This window comes from Vigna umbellata, chromosome 8, assembly GCF_029865625.1.
Source record: "Vigna umbellata cultivar VRB3 chromosome 8, Vumbellata_1.0, whole genome shotgun sequence".
Classification (NCBI taxonomy): domain Eukaryota; kingdom Viridiplantae; phylum Streptophyta; class Magnoliopsida; order Fabales; family Fabaceae; genus Vigna; species Vigna umbellata.
In genome coordinates, this window is record NC_142172.1 from 35,594,990 (window position 1) to 35,616,053 (window position 21,064).

Sequence of the window (21,064 nt, forward strand, 5' to 3'; positions counted from 1 at the left end):
GGTAGAGCTCGTTTTATGTTTTTAATACACTTTTTACAAGTTCACTAGTGTTATATGTAATTTAATAACTATAACTATTAGTATTTTTAGCTCCAATATTAAAATTTGTTCTGAATTCTTATATGATTTTTAATGAGTTTCACAATATATTATTATACTTTTTAAATAGTCTCTTTTGTCACTTGTTTTTTGGATAAAAATAAATTAAGTAGTGATAACCTGTGAAATCCAACCCATTTTACTACTCTGATTTTTAGTACAGTTGCAAGCAAAGTTTACACTTTACAAATCCTTCTTCTGTTCCAATTTCTCATTTTCATTATTCTTCATCATTGTTTACTTTTTGGATGGTCAAAATTTACATTCTCTGATATAACTGCTCGTATACAATTAACTCAGAATAATGTCACAAACAAGTTATTGATGAATTTATCACGAACATAGGCTATGATTATTGGAGGTGTTGGATGTAGCGGCTGTATGGAGTGGAGAGGACTTATTATGAGCAGCCTATAATTGTCACTTGTGCTTAGGGCCTAATCATTGGAGTAGCAATAATATAGTAGATGACACAGCAGCTTCTTGTTGTTTGGCACAGTCGCTGTTCAATTGTTATACAAAAGCTGTACAATGACAGTAAATATATTTTCAACTTATTACAACTATTACTTATTATTTACTTCTCAAATCATAGATATAGACTTGAATGCTGTGCTTTTATAGTTTTTAGAGAGAATTAACCTCACGATTTCTTTCCTCCACACCTCTTTCTTCACCTTTATTTTCTTAATTTGTTGGCTTTACAGTGTTAATACAGATATCATCATTAGTACCAAGAAATGAAGAATATTAACTTTAAATTTAATTATATATATACAAGTTATGAGAAATGAATACTGAGACATCATCACCATAAAAATATGTAAGTTTCATGTTCATTTGCCATGTCAATAATCTAGCTTCTGTTAAGTATAAATGACATGGAATCAAAGTAATATTGTTTTTGAAAAGAAACACATTCAAGTCCTGTTCCTTTTCAAAACAGGACCAATCTTTTTGAGATACATAAATAAAGGAAATATAAGACTAACATAGAACCACTTGCATATTGACAAATCAAGACTTTTCTATTAAGCTTGCCTAATTCCTTGCAATTGAAAATGATATCTACCTTTTTGTGGTAACTTATATAGAACATAGGTATGCAAATGGTGAGTGGGGACAACCAACCACAGTCCAAATCTAGGACAGTTCAACCCTCTTTTTGAGTAATGCAATTATTGCAGCTTGCAAAGCAATGGACAGTCTTTTCTTCTAAGTGGACAGTTCTCCACAAATATTAATCTCTTTCGGCTTCCTGTTTAACTTTTCTTCTTTTCTTATCTTTGTTTGGCAATCCTTTCACTAATTTAATCTTTTTAAAGGACAACATTCTAATAGCGTAAGCTTGATGTCTAACAGTGTATGCAAAGCAAAGCAATGGCATGCACCCAACTTTTCAACTGTCTCTACATACTCTCTAGTCTAAAACACATTTATGCTTTCTTTATTTCATTGTAATTTGGTTCTGAGGTCTCTCTCTATCTCACACGCTCAACACATACATAGAGACAAATCTGGACCATAAACTTCTGAGCTAGCTACTTTAATTTTCTAGCTATAAAGTGACCAATAAAATAGTGTATCAAATACCCTAAACACCTTTTTTTATTCTCTTTCACACCCTCAAAGTTATATATTTGTTGCTTCACTTACAAAATTCACAATCAAGACCTCGTGTACCTTTTTCCATCAACTCCAACTTCCTTATAAGTACTTGCAGCAACCTGTTACAGCTCTCATCAGTCTTCCTCATCAGATAAAGTTGCCCTTTTTGATTCTTTAATCAACACCAGTTGTAGAAGCTTCAACAAATGGAGTCAAGCAATTTACATGCTGATCGAAGGGCAGATAGAAAGATAATAATAAGATACACGGAATGTCTGAAGAACCATGCAGCTTCAATTGGTGGCAATGCAACTGATGGTTGTGGCGAGTTCATTGCTGATGGAGAAGAAGGCACGCTTGAGGCTCTCAGATGCTCGGCTTGCAACTGCCACAGAAACTTCCACAGAAAAGAGATAGAGTCTTCTGATTCCTATATCACTCCTCTGATGATTATTCCTGACACCACTCAGATAGGGCCTATTTTGACTCAGTTATCTCCCCACAAAAGTGGTTCAATTAGTCCTTCTGATATGTCTGATGAGAAGGACTGTGAAAACGGGATGACAAAGGAGGTGGGAAATAATGCAACTGAAAAGGTGAAGAAGAGGTTTAGAACCAAGTTCACACAAGAACAAAAGGAGAAGATGTTTCTTTTTGCAGAAAGAGCAGGGTGGAGGATACAGAAGCTAGATGAATCTGTGGTGCAAAACTTTTGCCAGGAGATTGGAATCAAAAGAAGAGTCCTCAAAGTGTGGATTCACAATAACAAGAACACTTTTGCCAAGAGAAATCCCTCAACTAGCTAACTTAGCATGATACAACATCTTTGCTTTGTCTCATTATTTCCATTTGTTTGAAGATTTTTTCCCCAGTGTTTTGTTATAGACCCTTCCTAATTTTCTCCCCTTTTATGCAGTGTTTTCGAGAAGGAAATGCAACATTCGAATATTAATTTTAAAGTCATGTGTCATTGATCTCTCTTTGTTTAATTTTGAGAGCAAGATGGTTTAGAGTGTTTCAAACAAAAATCTACAGATTTAGTTGTTTAAAATCTTGTGTTTCTTCATTGATATCAGTTGAGAGAAAGAATCATTTACCATTCAACTGGATGCCATGCAGATTAGCTTAGGATTTTCAAAAGATGTAATATATGCAACAATGGTGACACAACACAGAAACCATATTTTGTCAAGAAAATGTGTACATAACAAAATAAATCAGAAAATAATGTTGAAAATTTGGATTTGATTACGGCATTTCCATTTATCTACCTCTTGTCTGCTACGTATAGTTGCATTAAGACTGCAGATTCAGACTACTGTCATTTTCCATACCTATCAGTTAATCAGATAAACGTTATTTATAACAATGTGTATGGTTAACTTTGTTATATAAGTAATAGATAAATATAGGTGTGTATGTATAATTTCCTTTAACTTTATTATAAATTTGATCCACAATTGATAATAGTATCACAGGATAATTAATCATCACACTTAGTTAACTGAATGGATAAACATGATTTGGTTGGCTTCATAAGTGGCTGATGGGAAATGAAACTATATATAATTATTGATGTAGATAGTGTCACGATATTATTGAAACGTTCATAATAATTTATTTTAAAGTAATTAAAAATACTATAAAATTATTAAAATGTTTATAAATAATTAACTTTATCTTACAAGTAATTAATATTAATCACATATAACTAATCATATTCGTTCAAAATATTAACTATATATGAAACAAGTGACTTTTGTGACACTTGACTAATAGTTGAAAACGTGAAAAGAATGGAATTTATTAAAATATTTTAAAGTAGAGGCATGCGCAGAAAGAAATTAGCTTTAGTAAGATATAGTTAAGCTTAAAGCTTAGTATATCAATTATATACAATTATATAATAAGACGATAGTAAAGATTTTGATCATTGTGTTATATAAGAAATAACCAACATAACTAAAGAGACTTTCTTTTAGAATTCTTCTAATGAAAAATTGATACTTACTTATACTTATGTAAAAGATCTCTTGCCACATTCTATCACCTGAAAATTTCAAAGAAACTAGTGAAATTTTCAAGTAAGAGAATATGGAAAAAAGAAGTTTCACATTTTTTTTTTCTAAGAGAATATTCTTAGTTTAATTTAAATGAAGAAACTTTACATTATCCCTTTAAGGAAACCTTTGACTCCTTTTATAACATGAAAGGTAAATCTCAAGATAAATTTTCACCTATGTGGGACTTCTCTTCTCATCATTATATGTCCATTTTCATAAATTTAAGTTTATATGTTTAAAAAAAAACATGTACATGTTTAGACATCAGCATCAAATCGAACATATTTACAGATAAAACACATTTAGTAACTTTGTAACGAAGACCTAAAATGATATTAAAGGAGTGTTATTCCTGATTGTCAACCTCACATCCAAAACATTTATAAATTATTATTTTAACTGGATTTCTTATCTTTAATACCTTATGAATTTTGAGTTAATCTTAGTATTCTACTCATTTTCTTTTCATAAATTTAAGCCTTTCAAAACAAAAAACATGTACATATTTAAAAGAGTTACTGTTTAATTAATATCTCAAAACTTAGCGTAAAAAAGTTTACTATAAATATGTTTTCACGTCAATTAATAACATAGATCATCCATTAATGTTTAGACAAAATTAATAAATTATAATGAAATTGAGGTAAAATATGTGTAAAATATTTGGAGACAAAATTTACCAAACGGAAAACAAAAAGTATAAGTGAAAAGTAATTTTATTTTCATTAAAAGTATTTTTATTTATAAATATTTATTGACTTGATTTCTTACATGTAACTATCTTTGATATAACTTTTGAGTGATGACTTTTCACTTAATCTTGTTATTCTACCATTTATGTGATTAAACTTTATTCCCCTTTTCTCCGTGGCATGGATTAAAAAGTTGTATTATTTTCATGGATTTATTATTTCAATTCAACCTGTTATATTTTGAGAATTTTGCAGTCCAACACGAGAATAAAAATCAGAGAATGTTGATTATTCTTTAGAAATTAATAGTGACTGGTTATAATCATATGGTTAAAGTATAGAAGTTCAAATATTTCAACTCAGGAACAAGACCCCGAGGCAATTGCATCTTGCAGTCCCACAATTACTAATTGCAACCCCACAATACTCATAAAAAGTACTACATCCAGCATAGGATTACAGGCATATAAATATGAACACAATACATCCAAGGGATACCAAATAGAACAACCTAATTAAGCATATAACATATAATATGCATATCATGTAGTTTTAACTAGTGGCAAGGATTGACGTTTGCCTGAAACCTAAAACAATCACAAAGCCAGAATTCATCATTCAGTTTATTTTGCGACAATTTTGTCGTACTTCACCATTGTAATTGTCTTTGACATCAAGCAGACCCATCTTCACCATAGCTTGTTGGAAATCAAAAAAGAACATGGCTTGGTTGAATGCATAAGCGTTCACAAAGTTCCTGGTTTTGGGGCTAGTGTACAGTGTTTGGTCTGATGTAAGAACTCCGTTTCTCCTCAACAAAGCGTTGAAGTAAACGTTGTCAAAATCGTTACTCGTCGCATCGAATGGTTGCTTTGCGTTGTCACCAGAACTGCATGTTCTCGCAAGTGTCTTGGCAAATTCTGTGTCCAAAGTTGGATCCACTTGGCTCAACCGGTTCTTGAAAGAACCACAACTTGCCACTCCCAGTGTATGAGCCCCTGAATATGCATACAATCCAATGAAGTGCTTGTCACATGAGTTTCTGTAATTTTCATGCATGTTTGATGTTTTCAAGAGAAAGCAGACTAATTGGATAAAACTATGAATATATATATATATATATATATATATATATATATATATATATATATATATATATATATATATATATGTGTGTGTGTGTGTGTGTATATATATATACACGTGTGTTGGATCCATGAAGGAAGTTCACCGAGAGACATCGGTCACGAGTAATCCTTTTTAGTTTACGGGGAGACACAAACAATAATAAAATATGAGTCCAGTGACATAAAAAATTCACACCACTTTCTATTTAAAACTTTACAAAATAATGGATTAACGCAGATCTTTGATTTTTTTAATAGTACTCTATTTTTTTCGTTTCTATACTATGTGAATCTTAGAGTCATATTTGGATTCTCAATAATATATTTAGCATGATTGGACATGATTGAGAAAATAATGTGCCTACCAGAGAGAGCCACCATCTCTTGTGCAGAAAAACCACGTTGGCCAAACGACCTAATGAGCTCAGAGGCATTGAAAGTAGGGAATGGTAAATTGATAGTATCCTCAATTTTGGATCTTCTTCCATCCTTTCTTCCTTTAGGTATGTCATATACCGGTCCTCCTCCCTGTAATAATTTCATAATCATAATCAATATCCAGATAAACAACGTAAATGACTATTTGATCAGACCAGATAGGAAAAGAAAAGGAAAGAGTAATGTATTATTTGACTTGAATATCTTACAAAGAAAACTGCATCTCTAGCAGCCATGGCGAGAATATCAGCACATGAAACCACACCAGGGCATTGAATTTCAAGCTCTTCTTTGATAGCATCTATGACTTCGAAGCCTCGCAGGCTCAGATTTCCTGGAGAATCCTTTTCTGCTGTATTATCCTTAGTGGAGTCAATCAAAACCGAGCCATCGCATCCCTATATGAAAACAAACAATTTTGATGGTTTAGTGGATTATACTATATACCATTATCTGGATGCAACTCTTAAAGCAAGTTTGTCCTTTGTTGAGACACATGCACCACACCACATCTTCCATAGTGGTGAACGTTTTAGCGACAAGAAATAGTTGGGTAACCACTTTCACGTTTTGGCCATTCACAATTCTAAGTAACAAAAATACAATACTCTTAAAGGAGGATTTAAAGTATGAGGGACCGATCTTTATGTAAAAAAAAATATATTAACGCTTAAAAGGAGATATTTTTAGACTTTTTTTGACGTTTGAATTGGAGAACCAACGTTTAAAAAAAGATTTGACGTCTAATACAGGGAGTTGATATCTATGTCGTAAAAATAATTAGTATTAACACTTAAAATGAGATATTTTTGGACTTTTTTTATGTTTAATTTGGTAGTCGACATCTATACTTTATTTGATGTATCTATGTCTTATTTGATGTCTAACCATGGAAGTCTACAATGACATTTTATATACAAAACTGTTACTGCTAATTTTTTACGTTAGATTTATATTTTCTTTTGTTAGAAGTTAAAAGCTACACTAGTTAGTGTAGATAGATTGATTATATTTGCACTGTATCCTGAGAAAGATGGAATAGTATTTCATCCATTTGTGAATGAATTTAGTGTGAGAGAGAGGGGGGGAAAACCTGAATGAAGCAGTCATGAAAGTGCATTCTGATAAGAGCAGCTGCGAGAGTGGGGTCTTCCAGCAAAGCTCTGTTGACAGTGTTCTTAACAACAGGTTCAAGGAAAGGGCAACTCATCAAGTAGTAGTTCATGTTCAAGCCATCTGCTCCGTATCTGAAGCCATATGCAAAGACTTGAATTAGCAACAACAGCAGTAATGTAAGAAATTTTGCCATGATGACCTTTGAAGGCCTCACACATGATTTGTACAACATCTTCACAAAACAAGACACTTATATATACTGTGTTTGTAGGGAGAGTAGTGAGGTTGATCTGCAAAATAAAAGAGCCAAAAATTAAGAACCTTATATAGTGGGGGAATAGTTGGCAACTGCATAGTGGGGTACGGCACTAGTGTAGTGTAGTGTGTGTGTGCATACACATATTATACTTGTATAATGAAAATGATTGAAAAGAAGTGTTGGCCAAAACTGGAAAAAGATAACTAAAACAAAATAGAAGTTGAACATAGTGGTGTGTGCACTTTATTATTTAGACCTGCACCATGTTTTTAATTTCTAAAGTCCTACCTAATCACCTAAGTCAATGTAAATGTTGTGGATTTAATAAAACTACATTGCATATGAATGGTGATTGCATGTAATTAAGCTGACACGTTAGGAATTTCACATTGGTGACTGACGAACGTGCAAGAGCCAGATCATTTGACGAGAACCTTTGAAAGAGTTGGAAACAGGTGGAAAAATATGTAGAAAAGAGTCTTAACCAAAATTGAGATTTGTTATGACTAGATTGTTAGAAGCTCTGAGAATATGAATGAATAATATTGGAAGTCAACTTTAGCTTAGAAAGGGGAATCTAAAATTGACCCAATACATCAGATGACTATTACAGTTTTGGTACCACATCGGATGATTAATTTTGCGATGGTTAAAAGATTACTTACTAAAAGACTATTAACACGCAAATGCCACTTTCATAATAAATTTAAAGTAATAAAATAGAAAGCCCAATTCCTTAATTTGTTTATACTAGAAAAGTTTTCTTAATTTCTTAATAATAACTATTCTTATGGTATTATGGGTTTAGGTAGACTCTTGGGTAAATTTATTATCCAACTCACTAAATAATATATTAGATTAGGTTGATTTGAGTTTTTTTTTATCTTTTTTTAATGCTAAATTCAATTAACACAACTCACTCTTAAACATATTTGATTGGAGTGAGTTAGATTGATTTCATGATTTTCTCTCTCTTAATAACACAATTTTTACAAAAATTATATCAATGCTTCAAATAAGATAATAAATTAATTCAAGAAAAATTTGTCTAAACTAATTCACCTTATGTTAATTTTCGTTTTAAATTACAAAAAAATATTAATTTATTATATAATCTAAAATCGTATTTTCGCCTCTTTAATAATTTATTCCATGAGCTTTTTTTTCACATAAATTTTCATTCCGTTTGACTCATTTGATATATATTATAATAAAACATAATTAGATATTATGAATATTATATAATTAGTTTTTTTATTGTTTAAATTTGTTCAACTTATTTATTAATAATTATTGTTTACAGAGAGTTTTTTGGTCCGCTCTCTGAATCAATGGTTTTTTTCATCTTTATTATATCTATCAAGTTTAATAAGACCTCTAAAGTATTATCATAACTTTTATCATACAATTTTTTTTATGTACAGATGTATTGCATCTCAAAAAACTTTAAATCTCAATTTTATCAATTATATTATTTATTGACACACATTGATAATTTTTTGTTTCTCTTTAGTATTTATATTTATGGTTTAGACTTAAATGTTACTTAATTTTTATGTTTGTGATTATTTTTAGTTTAATATTTATTTTTAAAAAGTGTAGATATTGAATCTTAAAATTGTAAAATTGTTTGAATGAAATCTCTCCCGGAACAGAAACGAAATTAACTTCAACTGTCAAAATAATTTACATTTTTCTTCTCTCTTCTCGGTTTTCTGTCCCAATTTTCTCTTTCTTTTCTATATCTTTACGAAATAATTCTTTTTCTCTCTCTCCTTTTTTTTCACCAAACCCATCATCCACTTCCTGAAACTCTTTTATTTCCTTTCCAGTCCACTGTTAATCCCGTGCTGCCTATGAGTTAGTCCATTTAATCCTCAAATTTTTGTAGATTGATTAGGTGAAGAAATATTTTCAACCCACTATAAATAGATCGACAGATTTATGATTAAAGTAATAAATTATAATTATAAAAATACATATAAATAAATTTATGATTAAAGCCCTACCATCTACTCCACGGCGGCAGCAAGACTCTCAAAAAGCTGGGTTGTAGAAAGAGCGTAGCAGAGAAAATAAAAAAAAAATCAAATTTCATAACCAGCATAATTAACCAGCATAATTAATTCTGTTTATATCAATTTAACGGGATGATTCATTTATATAATTTTGATAACATAGAAACACAATGTTTACACTTTTAAATACTAAATTAAAAATAATCACTTAATATAGAGACTAAGAAAGCATTTAAACCTATTATTTATGTTTTATGCTAAAATATTGATCTAACCATCAATTGTTCAATAATGTAAACTTTAATTTATTATGTAAAATGCAAAATTTTACTTTTCTATTCTCTCTTAGACTCATTTCCTAAGAACTTTCTTTTTATTACGAAATTTTTCATTCTCTTTCCATAATTTAATTTATTTTATATTCACCCAATTATTTTTCCTCTCGATATTTGCTAAGAAAAAAAACGTTCTATGACATAAGAGAAGTCTCATAAAAAAAAATTATTATAGAGTTTACTTAATAAAAAAAACACATTATTTTCTCAACAAGATAAAATAATAACTACTTTTTCTTTTCCATGCTTTAGTGTTGGAGAAATAGAAGAAAAAAATAAGAAAAGAAAAATATTTTTTCCTTCAACACTCTTCTAATAGTTGTTTATACTATTTTCACGTATTTATTCCTTAAAGTTAGAAATATGACTATTTATAAAAAAAATTTAAACAATTATATTATTGCCTAAATCTTTAACCTAAAACATAAAAGCCTATTAATTTAATAAATTGAAGCAATGCATCTTTACATATGGCCATGTATTGTGATCTGATTAGCTGTCCATAATATGACAACTTAATATTTAACGTAAGTAAAAAACTAAAGCTTACTAAAGTTGATGCAGCTGGTTGCCATTTAGATTTAAGAGAGAAGAAATTACAAAATGTTTGTCCTTGGTAATGAAATGGAATCCAAGCTAGAAGGTGAAGCATCAAAATTTGTACACCTTTTATTGATTTTGCGAGTGATGTAGACACGTTTGTTATGGTAGTGCTGCCTGCTTTACAAACCATTTAATATTCTTATGTGCACATTACCATCTCCAAATTTCAATTCTATTTTTATTCATTATTTTAATATCCTTCAAATAACTATCAAATAACTTTTATGTTTCTATTAGCACAAAATATATACATTTTGGGATATTTCGACCGATAGTTTATACCCTTTTAATAATTCTACTAAATTAAAATAAGATTGAAGTGGAAACTTATACGTATATTGGACCATTTAATTTGTTTTCAAATATTGGACCCTTTTAAAAAATCTATTTTATTTGGACCATTTATACGTATATTGCCTTTAATTAATCCTTTTTTTTTGCTTTTTTTCTATCTTTTCCAGTTTATCCTTCTCTCTTTTTTTCTTTCCATCATCACAACCTAGATTGTTTACAAGCGTATTTGAATAGATTTTTTTCTCAATTAAAATTAAATACAAACAATTATCTTTTACTTTTATTTTTATGTAATTGAAATCATATCGAGAACTGTTTAATTTAGGCTGTTGCATCCTACATTCCCTAATTGGAGAAGGTAATTGCTTTATGGAAAAATATTTCGGGAACTGTTTATTGAAAAGTGATAGGGTGCTGGAAGAATTTTGGTAGGGTGCAGGAAGCAATTTCCTTCAACTATATTCAGTAAAATCCTTGATAAGAGATAAGTTAACAAAAGTTAGAAAACATAGATACTTGTAAAAGCCCATTGATCCAACCCTCTTACAGTTACAGCATTATAAAGAAAAAGTGTTGAAGTATTTTTAAAAACCATGAAGCTCACTTAGAAGGGAAGAAAAGAAAGTTGAATATTTGGATTTTACGGCTTCCACATCTTTCGGTCAGTGACTACTATGTACACAAAATAAACAAGCTAAGGTAGAACCTGAAATATGAACAAGACATGCCCTGTCCCTGAACCTATCTCTAAGGCCTATCTGTGTGTTATGTACAGGTTCATTCAGGCCTAGGCAAAAAAAAAAAAAAAGAAACATAAAAAGGAGGATCTTTCCGTACAAATCTGATTAGCAACGTAACTAACTGACATCAGATGGCACTGGGAAGGTTTTTCCGAAACAACTAGTGGGAGTGGTAACGTTAGTGACAGTCTCATCTTTGCAGTGGCCACCAGATTTGAGTTTTGATTCATTGTTTTGGCATTTGAGGCAAACAAATCGTGCTGGAACGGGATCAGTATCATGGATGTCAGAACACCTAGTGTGCCGCCACACTCCACATATATCGCACGCCAACATTCTCTCCCCATCGTCATCCTTGGCCCCACAGCTGCAATCTACAGTCCACCTCTCAAGTCCACGTTCCATCCGAAACTTACTTAACCCATTTTTCCCAATGCATCTTCCTCGAACACAAACTACATCTTTCGATCCTAACAAGAGCTTGACCTGGGTGGAATCTTCAACACCGCTATAGCCTACTAGCTCGTCAACTTGAAATCTTCTAAACATTAGATATACATCTTGAAAAGCAATCGCTGCTTGACTTTTAAGCTCGGCCACTGTGGCGTTCATGGGCAGCACAATTAATTCCGTTGGAGCTATGGCTTCTGGATCTTCAGATTCATCTACGATTTCAATCTGACATGAGATGCGTAATTTGTGCAAATCTGACAATGGTAACAACTCGGGACTATAATCTTTCACAAACTGCTTGCAGTCAAAAAGCTTCTGAACTGAGCTCATCGCGAGAGTCCTCGTCCCTGCTTCAACATAGTTTACCATCATCTGTGGATGAAGCAAAGAGTCGTATAAATATCTTAAGCACTGTAGGAGGTTTTCTTCGGATGGATACTTCGAGCCTGAAGAGTTATTGTTCGCTAAAACTCCATAGCAAGCACCAGTGGCAGGCTCAAGTCTAAAGCAAATAAAATGCCACAATATTAGAACAGATTCACATAATCACATCACATAAAACCAAAAGAGAATCTTTCAAACAATAGAAATATATAGCATAAATTCTTTGAAAAGAACATCAATATTTGAAGGCCCAACCTCAATGTTAATGGACTTCATAAGCAAACACCTCAGCAATAATCCATATGGAAAAACCCAAAGAGAAAAGCAAGGGAACGATCAAACATATTTAAAAATTATTTTTTTGGTCAAACATCATGCATGATGATATTGCCAATAACAAGTATCAAATTCAGCCTCATGCAATGAAGTAGCCCGTATTCACAAAATCCTAAAACTGAAGCATCGTTGCATCTATACTATGATTCGTGTACGAGTCAGTATGTATGACCTTCCTTTATGAAGTTAAACATTCCATATGAATCGGGTTGAAGTCTAACCTGAACTCATAAACTCCAGTTTGAGGATTGCATCGGCTATTAACAACCATTCCACCATAGACCATTTTTCCCCCCAGTTCTCCCAGGCAATAATCAAGAAGTTCTGGAGAGCCCACCTTGCAGGCCGCACCCCTAAGAGCACGCCAGTTTACCCACTTAGACTCGGACACTGCACGCAGCACTCTGATCATAGCTTGCTCCACACGTTCAATGTCAGCCTTCTCCCAAGAAATTGACAGTCCAGAAGCATTAAAACGACGCTTCTTGCAGGCTGTATCATCAACATTTGATACACTCTTGCGAGCATCACCAATCAAACCCATTATGAAACAAAAGAGGTCTCTTATATTTACAAGCTCATGCTCTGACAAAGACTGGAAATATTTTATCATGTCCTGCACACGGGAATGGGGTACCGGCATCTGTCCCTGTGAAAAGTTGGACAAGGGTAGGTTGGATAGGTTTTCAACAGCAGACTTGTATGCTTCATGCGTGAGACAATAGCTACCAGAGCCAAATCTATAACCCCAGTCACCATACCATGGGTGTCCCTTCATAATGGCATGGAGCAAGCGATACTCTAGGCCATATTTCTTTGAAACATCCATCACGCTAACTTTTCTGCTTATGACAAAAGTGAAGAAACATAAGAGTTCAAGCCAATATTCACAAACCACAAATAATCAAAACTACTCCCACTGGAAAAGGGTTAAGTTATTTCTAGATACCCAAAAAGAGTTGAGTACTGTAGATATCTCTCATCTCTAAAACAGGGTTACATCCTTATGTGACACGAATTTTAATCTGAACAGTTTATTTTTTAAGAAATGCTTCTATATCATTCTTCCCCGTCTAACTCCTAACTAGGTGACAAGACTGTCACGAGCGACAAGAGTATTAAATAGAAATTATATAAAAAAATAGCTTTAAGACAAATGCTAATTAGGTGATCAGATCAGAGTGTCATAATGGACACAAGTATACAATAGAAAATACAGAAAGAATTAGCTACAAGACAATTGAAGTATAAGTTCAAAAAAGAGATTGATATTAGTAACTACGATAAAAAAAAAAAAAAAAACTAACCTAACTCCAAGAGTGTTGCATAGGCGATCCCAGAAATCCATAATATGACAACCAGAAAGAAATCTAGAGCCCCCTTCTCTGCCATTAACCCGTAGAAGGTGCCCATATCCATTGCCGTGGACTACGCCGTGTAAAAGATGAGTCGTGTTCTCTAATTGGTGGTACACCCAGTCTTCAACGTCATCAGTGGTGGTCACGTGATTGCAAGACTTGCATCTGAAGATAGAAAACATTACCCAAAATATAAAATCAAGGACAGCACCGTTGCACTCATCCAAAATAAGGTCACGTAACAGCTAACATGACTTTGGTGATAAGCTCTTTCAAATAATATCAAGGCAATCCAAACATGCTCTGAGCCTCAAACGAAAATAAACTACTCTCTCCTTCAGCATACTACGAAATTTCATACTAAGGCAATCCAAACATGCTCTGCGCTTCAAACGAAAGGAAACTACCCTCTCCTTCAGCAAAGGTGAAATTTTATACTAACAGATCTACTTCACTTGTTGAAAATTGAAATTAACAGAAGGACGCTCAATGACACAAAGCCCCAATAAATTTCAAGCTTTGCCAAACAGGCATTCCATTTCAGCAATCAACCACATTAATATAGAAAAATAACTCGGTAGCAACAATGTTTTCATTTAGAGAACAGCTAAATTTCGAGACTTTGTTTCCCAAATTTGTATCTACAATCAAAGAAACAGTACGCAAATTAGAAGTAAATGGCTAACACAAAATTTACAGAAATAAGAACAGAATAAATATATTCAAATTTATTGGGGGTATTGATTCCCCTAGACAGCAATTGAAAAGCAAAAAAAAACTAATATAAAAAGAAAAACAAAAAACACTGCTTAGGTGGTCATAAGTTACTTACTTGGATTCTGACAAATGCAGGATGTCTCCACAGCACATACACGGCTTGTGGTACCCACCAATAGAGCTTCCATCGGCTTTGATTATAAAATGGTACCGCTTACCGCACACTGGATGGCCGCTCCAACCTAAATAATAAATCCATAAGTTTCAACTCAAAGAAATAATAAATAATAGTAATATTTTCAGAGACAAAAAAAAATGACAAATCCACGCGAATTTCCTCATTAACAATAATAATCAGTATTAATGAATAATATCAATAAAAAACACTAAACTGGGAAAGATCACGATTATAATCAATGAAAATTATGATTTATGGAAAAGACCAGCATATCCAGACTACTATACGTGTCGGACTACTTAAGAAGCACGTCAGTACTAACTAAGCAAAGTTGGACCACGACAATAATGATTAAATATATTAAATATATAATATTAAATAGTATGAGCTGTCACGCAACAAAGACAGCAAGGAGTGTCCCCACAAAAATAAGACCGACGCGTGGCATAACAGAACCCTTCCACCTGTCCTAGTTCTTACGGCCCCACCTACCACCTAACCCTTTTTTCTTCTTATACTCCAATATCTCTCCGGATTTTATCGTCCCCAATGGACGATACGATAGACAGTCCCCTTCCAGTTATTTATCAGTCATTTTCCTTATAATAATAACTGGATATTATTCTTTTGTATGCTCACTTAATCATACTTATAAACTTCGTCGAATTTATGATTATGTAGGCATATTGAAGTAGTAATAATAACAATAAATAATAAATTAATCATCATCATGATAATAATAAACGTCATATCGCGAAATGAACACGATAATTTCGGTGAATCGTTTCATTTTAATGTTTTCACAAGTTGAAGATCGGGAACCGGGAACCGAAGAGAAACCTGGAAAAAATCGAAGAAACCAAAATGATTCATGCAAGAGAGAACCGGCTGAACTACTGGCGAGTCAACTCACCGAAAACACGGCACTGATCACAGTAAACGGATCTGGATCTGGCGACGTCTTCTTCCACGACGTCAAGGCACACAACAGGCGAGTCGGGGCCTTCGGTAAGCTCGCCAACGCGGAAGAGTATCTGCCACGTCAGCAGGTGGGGGAACAGCGCGTACGGCGGCGGAAGCAGCGCGTGCTTCGTCAGAAAGGAGCGAACGTTAGAACGAAAGGGACCGCCGGCGAAGTTCTCCGCCTCGGCGAGGGACGGCGAAGGGAACGTAAGGAAGTCGTAGAAATCGGCGGTGACTCTCTTCTTCGCGGCGCGTTTGAGGCCCTTCCCTCCGCTCACAACCATCATGGAGGCGGAAACAGGCGCGTGGTCCAGCTTAGCAGGCGCGTGGGGAGAGATCTTAAAGGAGAAGGTCGGAAGGTTGTGGATCGGGTAGGAAGGAGAGAAATTAGACGCCGGAGTTTGGCAGTTGATAGAGAGAGAAAGAGAGAGAGGAAATGATCGTTTCAGATTAGGGTTTGGTAGTGTGTTTTCTGTTTGGATGGTGAGATTTGATGGTCGTCGTTGGATTAATCTGGATCAGTATTTTTGTATTTATACACCCAACACATTAAATTATTCTTACAGTTTTGGAAAAGGAAAAAGAAAAAAAGATATATTCCGTCTGGGCATTCGCGAGAAAACTGAGTCAGTTGGGCAAAATTTAGAGGAGAGAGAATTTCAAGATCGGAAATCTTAGCCGTTAAGCGAGCTTACCGCCATCAATGCTCATGCATATTAGACCAAGTTTTTTTTTTTTCTTAAAAGTTAAACAAAAATGGCGAATTCTTATTTTTAGAATTAATTATCCCAACAAAACTTGCTTTAAAAATGGCTATGCATTGAAAAAAAATTATAAAAGACATGTCTTTTTTTTAAAATAATTTAAAAAACTTTTTATGTTCTTCTTTATTTTGTTGACTTCTCTTCTTCTTTTTTTCGTATTGGTGTATGAAAGAATTTGAACTTCTTGTCTTTATTATCTTTTATTCCTTTCGATTAAAATGTGTTATATGGTTAAATTCATATATTCCAAATTATTGATATAAATTTTAAGTACTATTTATTTGTTCATACTGCTCGCATGGCAGTTTCCAATTACGAAATTGGGAAATATGAAAGATAACATTAAAATGTAGAAGATTTATTTCCGAAAGAATATATATACATTGTGTGTGTAATTGTAAAGAAAAAAAATTGAACATTAAAAACAATAAAAGTTGTGATTTGGAAATTCAAAACTTCGCAGAGAAAGAATTATGCCGAGGGTTGTTGGGATACGAATGGTAATTCAATGTAAAGGGAAAAATTAAAAATAAATAATAGTTGAAATTATATATAGAAATTAAGTGGGATGTTCATTGGAGAAAAAAGAACATAATAAAAGTGTGGGGGTGTATTTATGTTTAAGAATAAAATTTTAAATATACAAAATTTAAGGTTTTGTTATTAATGCCTTAGAATATGCTTATTATATTGTTATTAATGAATGTACAGAAGTAAACAATAGTTATTAATATAATCATATCAATCTCTTGATTATTCTCTCATACATAATAAGAAGTATCTTTGAAAGTGTACATTAATTAACTGTTATTTTAATTTAACCAATGGTTTTGTGTAGAATTATGTGTGTTATTATTTATAATAATCATATCCCAATATAGTTTTGTGATTTGATTTTTTTTAAATGGCTATTTGAATAGAAATCAAGTCTGTTTCCATTTGGTTTTGTTTTTAATTTAACGTAAAATTTGATTTAAATTAAATTAATATTTAATAGTTTTACGTAGATTCACTCATGTTGTTTTTATCATTATAAAATTATTTAATATTTATAATAAAAAAAATTAAACAGAAAATTTATTATGAATATTTATCACTAAAACTGTATTTACAATTTTAACTTTCTTTCTTATTTATATATAAAGTAAATAGTGTTATGTTAAAAATATAAATATTTTTTTTAGTTTTACAATACGACCCTTCGATACATCTCAGTTGTTGGATCATGATTTATGGTTACTAAGATATAAATGTATCAAAAAAATATTAGTTGTGGAAGAATGATAAAAACAGATAATTTCTCATTAAGGGGAGAAATCATTACAAGTATTTGTGTAATCGGAATTTTTTATATCTGTCATTTATATAGATAATACAATTACAACATAACTTTTGAACTATCACAACACAACCGTTTAATCCAAAAAGTCTATCAACTTCAAACTTCTTACATCTCTTTGGTTTTCAAATTTGCTATGTCTTAGAGATTCGGTAAAAAGTGGCAGTTATTTGTTCTTTTTTAGAGCAATGCACAAGCTCCAATATGCTCTTACTTGGTCCCTTAAAATGTTGAATTTAGTTTATATGTGTGAAAACAAATTTTTGGATAAATTAATAGCAGATTCATTATCAATTGATAGTTGCACCGATTTTTTTTTTTCACTCAAGCTTCAATTATTATTAGTGAAAAATAGTAAGCACACCACTCACACCAATCAAGTAATAAATATTGTTATCGTCCAATAGACTTGTGCAACTCTCGTTAACTCTTACAAATCACAAATAGATAATAAAACTCACAAAAATACAATAAAACTCCCTTTAGGATTTTATCATAAGTTGATGTGGAACAAAAATTTACTTTAGAGTATTTACAATTGTCAATATTAGGTTTCATTCACTTCATTCTCATGCATCCACAAACATCTGAATTTCATATTCAAGTCAAAACTAACACAAAAGTTTACTCAAATCCTATTCCTAATAACTTCTAGCCTATGATAACTCATCAAAGTCCAACCATTTGGACCATCAACAAGTGAAACCATGCATTGAGCTCAAGAGTCTTAAGATTATTAATGAATCTCATTCTATCCCTAGATACAAGATCTATTGTGTGTGTATGTGTGTTGAAATCAAAGAAATATGCATGTCCTTTCCTAAGATTATTAGCAACTGCTCCATGCTTCAATCATGTGTAAGCTTCACATTAATACTTTTAGTTTGCAAATCCTCTTCCTCATCAAAGGGTCATAAAACATTAAAGAAAATTGCAGATCCAAGAAGGAGTGAGAGAGCTTCCCAACACCCTAAACAACCTTTAGGGGCCTTTCCAGTCGCTCTAGGTGGAGAGAAATCATGAGAGGAAGAAAATGCTTCAAAACCTCGCAAAAGACATGAACAAATAACTCATTTTGACATGTAAGCAAAGTCGTCGCTTAGCATCATATCAATATTGCTCAACACCATTGAATAAAATGGAAAATAGTAGCTATTTGTCAAACCACCACTTAGCGCCAATATAGCACCGCTCAACACCAGCTCTACAAGACCAGGTGGCTTTAACGCCACTTCTGTGTCGTTCAACATTAGGCTCCTTTGCAACACTGATTGCTCTCTGATTTGTTTTCCTTCTCTAGAAGTTGTGTTGTCCTTCTGGGCAATACCATTCTTTTCACTCAATCGTTCAAAGAAAACTCCATTTTTGCCTCCTTCTATACTTCCTCTTAATTTGCCTCTTCCTCTCTTACCACCCCGACCTCTGCTTTCGTGATGATCAACTTTGGTTTGAAAGGCTTGTTCAACAATTTTTCCATTATTTCTTCTCTCAATTATTCGTTACTCATGTGTTTCTAAAGAGTTTTGTAATTCTTCAACAAATATTGCCCCAACATCCTTAGATTCCTCAATTGCAACCACAATGTGGTCAAACTAAGGTGTCGAGGTTTTGAGTATTTTTTCCATAGCTTTGCAATCGTCTACTGATTCATCACAGGCTTTCGTAGAATTACTACCACCTCTGGTCTTCCAAAGTATCATGCAATTTATCTTGTTTTAACGTTGAAAGTAGCTCATATTGTCTTCTCAAGGATTGCATTTTACTTTCTCTATCTTCCCAAAATTTCCATATTCATTCTTTAAAATGTTTCATGCCTCGTTTGATGTAACAACCTTATATATCTTACAAAAAATTGTAGCGGACACAAAATGGTGTAGCAACACCCTAGCTTTGCAATTCAATCTTTTATTTTCTTTGAACACAACCCTCACCTTGTTAGTAGCATTATTGGGAGGTTCTTGAAACCCTTACTTCACAACCTCATCAACTTCTTGGAAACCAATAATTGCCTACATCTTTACGCACCAATCATCATATCCTTTCCAACAAACATATCAAGATTTCCAGGAATCAATCCTTCAACATCCATGGAAGCAATCACACGCAGTAGACTTCCTCTCATTGGTCTCGTCTTCACATTCTGTAAACTGCACTATACAACCCTTATGAAAACGTTGCTCTGGATACCACTATTAGACCATGATTGATGATTTTTCAAAGATATAACACACATAGGAAAGACACTAGTTGCAGAGGATGGAGAGAAACAAAGAATTTCTCATTAATGGGACAAAACATTAGAAGTATTTATGTACAATTATAATTTTATATAATTGTCATTTACAATTAATATAGTTGCAATATTTAACTTTTTGGATTATCACAACATTAGTGTTGAAGACTTGATGAATATCTTTAAAGAATACTTGTAAATAATGAAAATGAGTGTTTAATTATTCGTTTATTAATGAAGTGAGTACATGTATTGTTTAAATATATATGCTACTTGTTCATAATTATTTTTTTTATATTTTTTCTTTGGAAATTAATTATTATTGAGTTTTCTTTTAGCACCTTTTTTCAAAATGAAGTAACCAAAATAAAACTACTAGTTAAAATAAATAATTATTAAAAAAATTTCTAAAATTTTATATTTTGATACCACTTATTCAAATTTACATTACATTAACATTTTAATAAATAATTTGATTTAAATTTTATTTTAAAAATTATTTTTATTTAATTTTATATTTTAAAGATTTGATGTTAAATAATTTAATATAAAATTAAAAAATACATATAAAATATGTGTAAGTATTTATGGATATCCATGTATATAATAAAATCCTATAAGTATTTTTTCATGAATACTCAACGTGTGTAAGACCCGTAAAATTAATATATGAGTTAATTATTAAAATATTCTCAAGACAATGTTTGTTTTAATACCATGTAGCAATGAGGTAAAAGTATTGTGTGCAAATACTATATGATGAGTATATATAATAGTTAGCATTAAAACTATCTAAATTATGGTATATACAAAATATAAATATGTTAAAAAAGGATATTAAATGCTTATATAATAAGTGAAAATAATTTGGGCTGGTGGTAGTGTGTTGTTTTTATTTATATGATCAAGAATTGGTGAAGAAGCTCAGTCATGATGAGTTGTTGGAG

General features: G+C 32.2%; 3 protein-coding genes across 3 annotated transcripts; 1 reads left to right on the plus strand and 2 right to left on the minus strand.

Annotated features, from left to right (window-relative positions):
* The first annotated feature begins 209 nt into the window (after positions 1–209).
* Positions 210–2,870, plus strand: LOC124823704 (zinc-finger homeodomain protein 4-like). Its single transcript, XM_047295981.2, has one exon. The coding sequence runs from the start codon at positions 1,914–1,916 to the stop codon at positions 2,511–2,513; it is 600 nt and encodes a 199-aa protein (XP_047151937.1). The 5' UTR covers positions 210–1,913; the 3' UTR covers positions 2,514–2,870.
* A 1,919-nt stretch (positions 2,871–4,789) lies between these two features.
* On the minus strand, positions 4,790–7,413 carry LOC124823720 (peroxidase 47-like). The gene is made up of 4 exons (XM_047296008.2): positions 7,121–7,413; positions 6,237–6,425; positions 5,955–6,117; positions 4,790–5,460 (listed from the first exon to the last, which is right to left on the minus strand). Exons 1-4 carry the CDS (start codon positions 7,373–7,375, stop codon positions 5,081–5,083), a joined length of 987 nt encoding a protein of 328 aa, XP_047151964.1. The 5' UTR covers positions 7,376–7,413; the 3' UTR covers positions 4,790–5,080.
* A 3,843-nt stretch (positions 7,414–11,256) lies between these two features.
* On the minus strand, positions 11,257–16,522 carry LOC124823719 (PHD finger protein At1g33420-like). The gene is made up of 5 exons (XM_047296007.2): positions 15,732–16,522; positions 14,756–14,882; positions 13,873–14,088; positions 12,787–13,407; positions 11,257–12,347 (listed from the first exon to the last, which is right to left on the minus strand). The coding sequence occupies exons 1-5, from the start codon at positions 16,066–16,068 to the stop codon at positions 11,510–11,512; spliced, it is 2,139 nt and encodes a 712-aa protein (XP_047151963.1). The 5' UTR covers positions 16,069–16,522; the 3' UTR covers positions 11,257–11,509.
* Between the last annotated feature and the right edge of the window lie 4,542 nt (positions 16,523–21,064).

Bases quoted from the DNA above. Each gene is read 5' to 3' on its own strand.
- LOC124823704 (XM_047295981.2), top strand. From the start codon at position 1,914: ATGGAGTCAAGCAATTTACATGCTGATCGAAGGGCAGATAGAAAGATA.
- LOC124823720 (XM_047296008.2), bottom strand. From the start codon at position 7,375: ATGTTGTACAAATCATGTGTGAGGCCTTCAAAGGTCATCATGGCAAAA. The intron at 6,426-7,120 runs GTTTTCCCCCCC...GTTTTCATATAG, and splicing joins TTCATGACTGCTTCATTCAG to GGATGCGATGGCTCGGTTTT. The intron at 5,461-5,954 runs GTAGGCACATTA...ATGCATATTCAG, and splicing joins AGAGATGGTGGCTCTCTCTG to GGGCTCATACACTGGGAGTG.
- LOC124823719 (XM_047296007.2), bottom strand. From the start codon at position 16,068: ATGATGGTTGTGAGCGGAGGGAAGGGCCTCAAACGCGCCGCGAAGAAG. The intron at 13,408-13,872 runs GTTAGTTTTTTT...TGTCATAAGCAG, and splicing joins TGCAACACTCTTGGAGTTAG to AAAAGTTAGCGTGATGGATG. The intron at 12,348-12,786 runs GTTAGACTTCAA...TATTTGCTTTAG, and splicing joins ACTGGAGTTTATGAGTTCAG to ACTTGAGCCTGCCACTGGTG.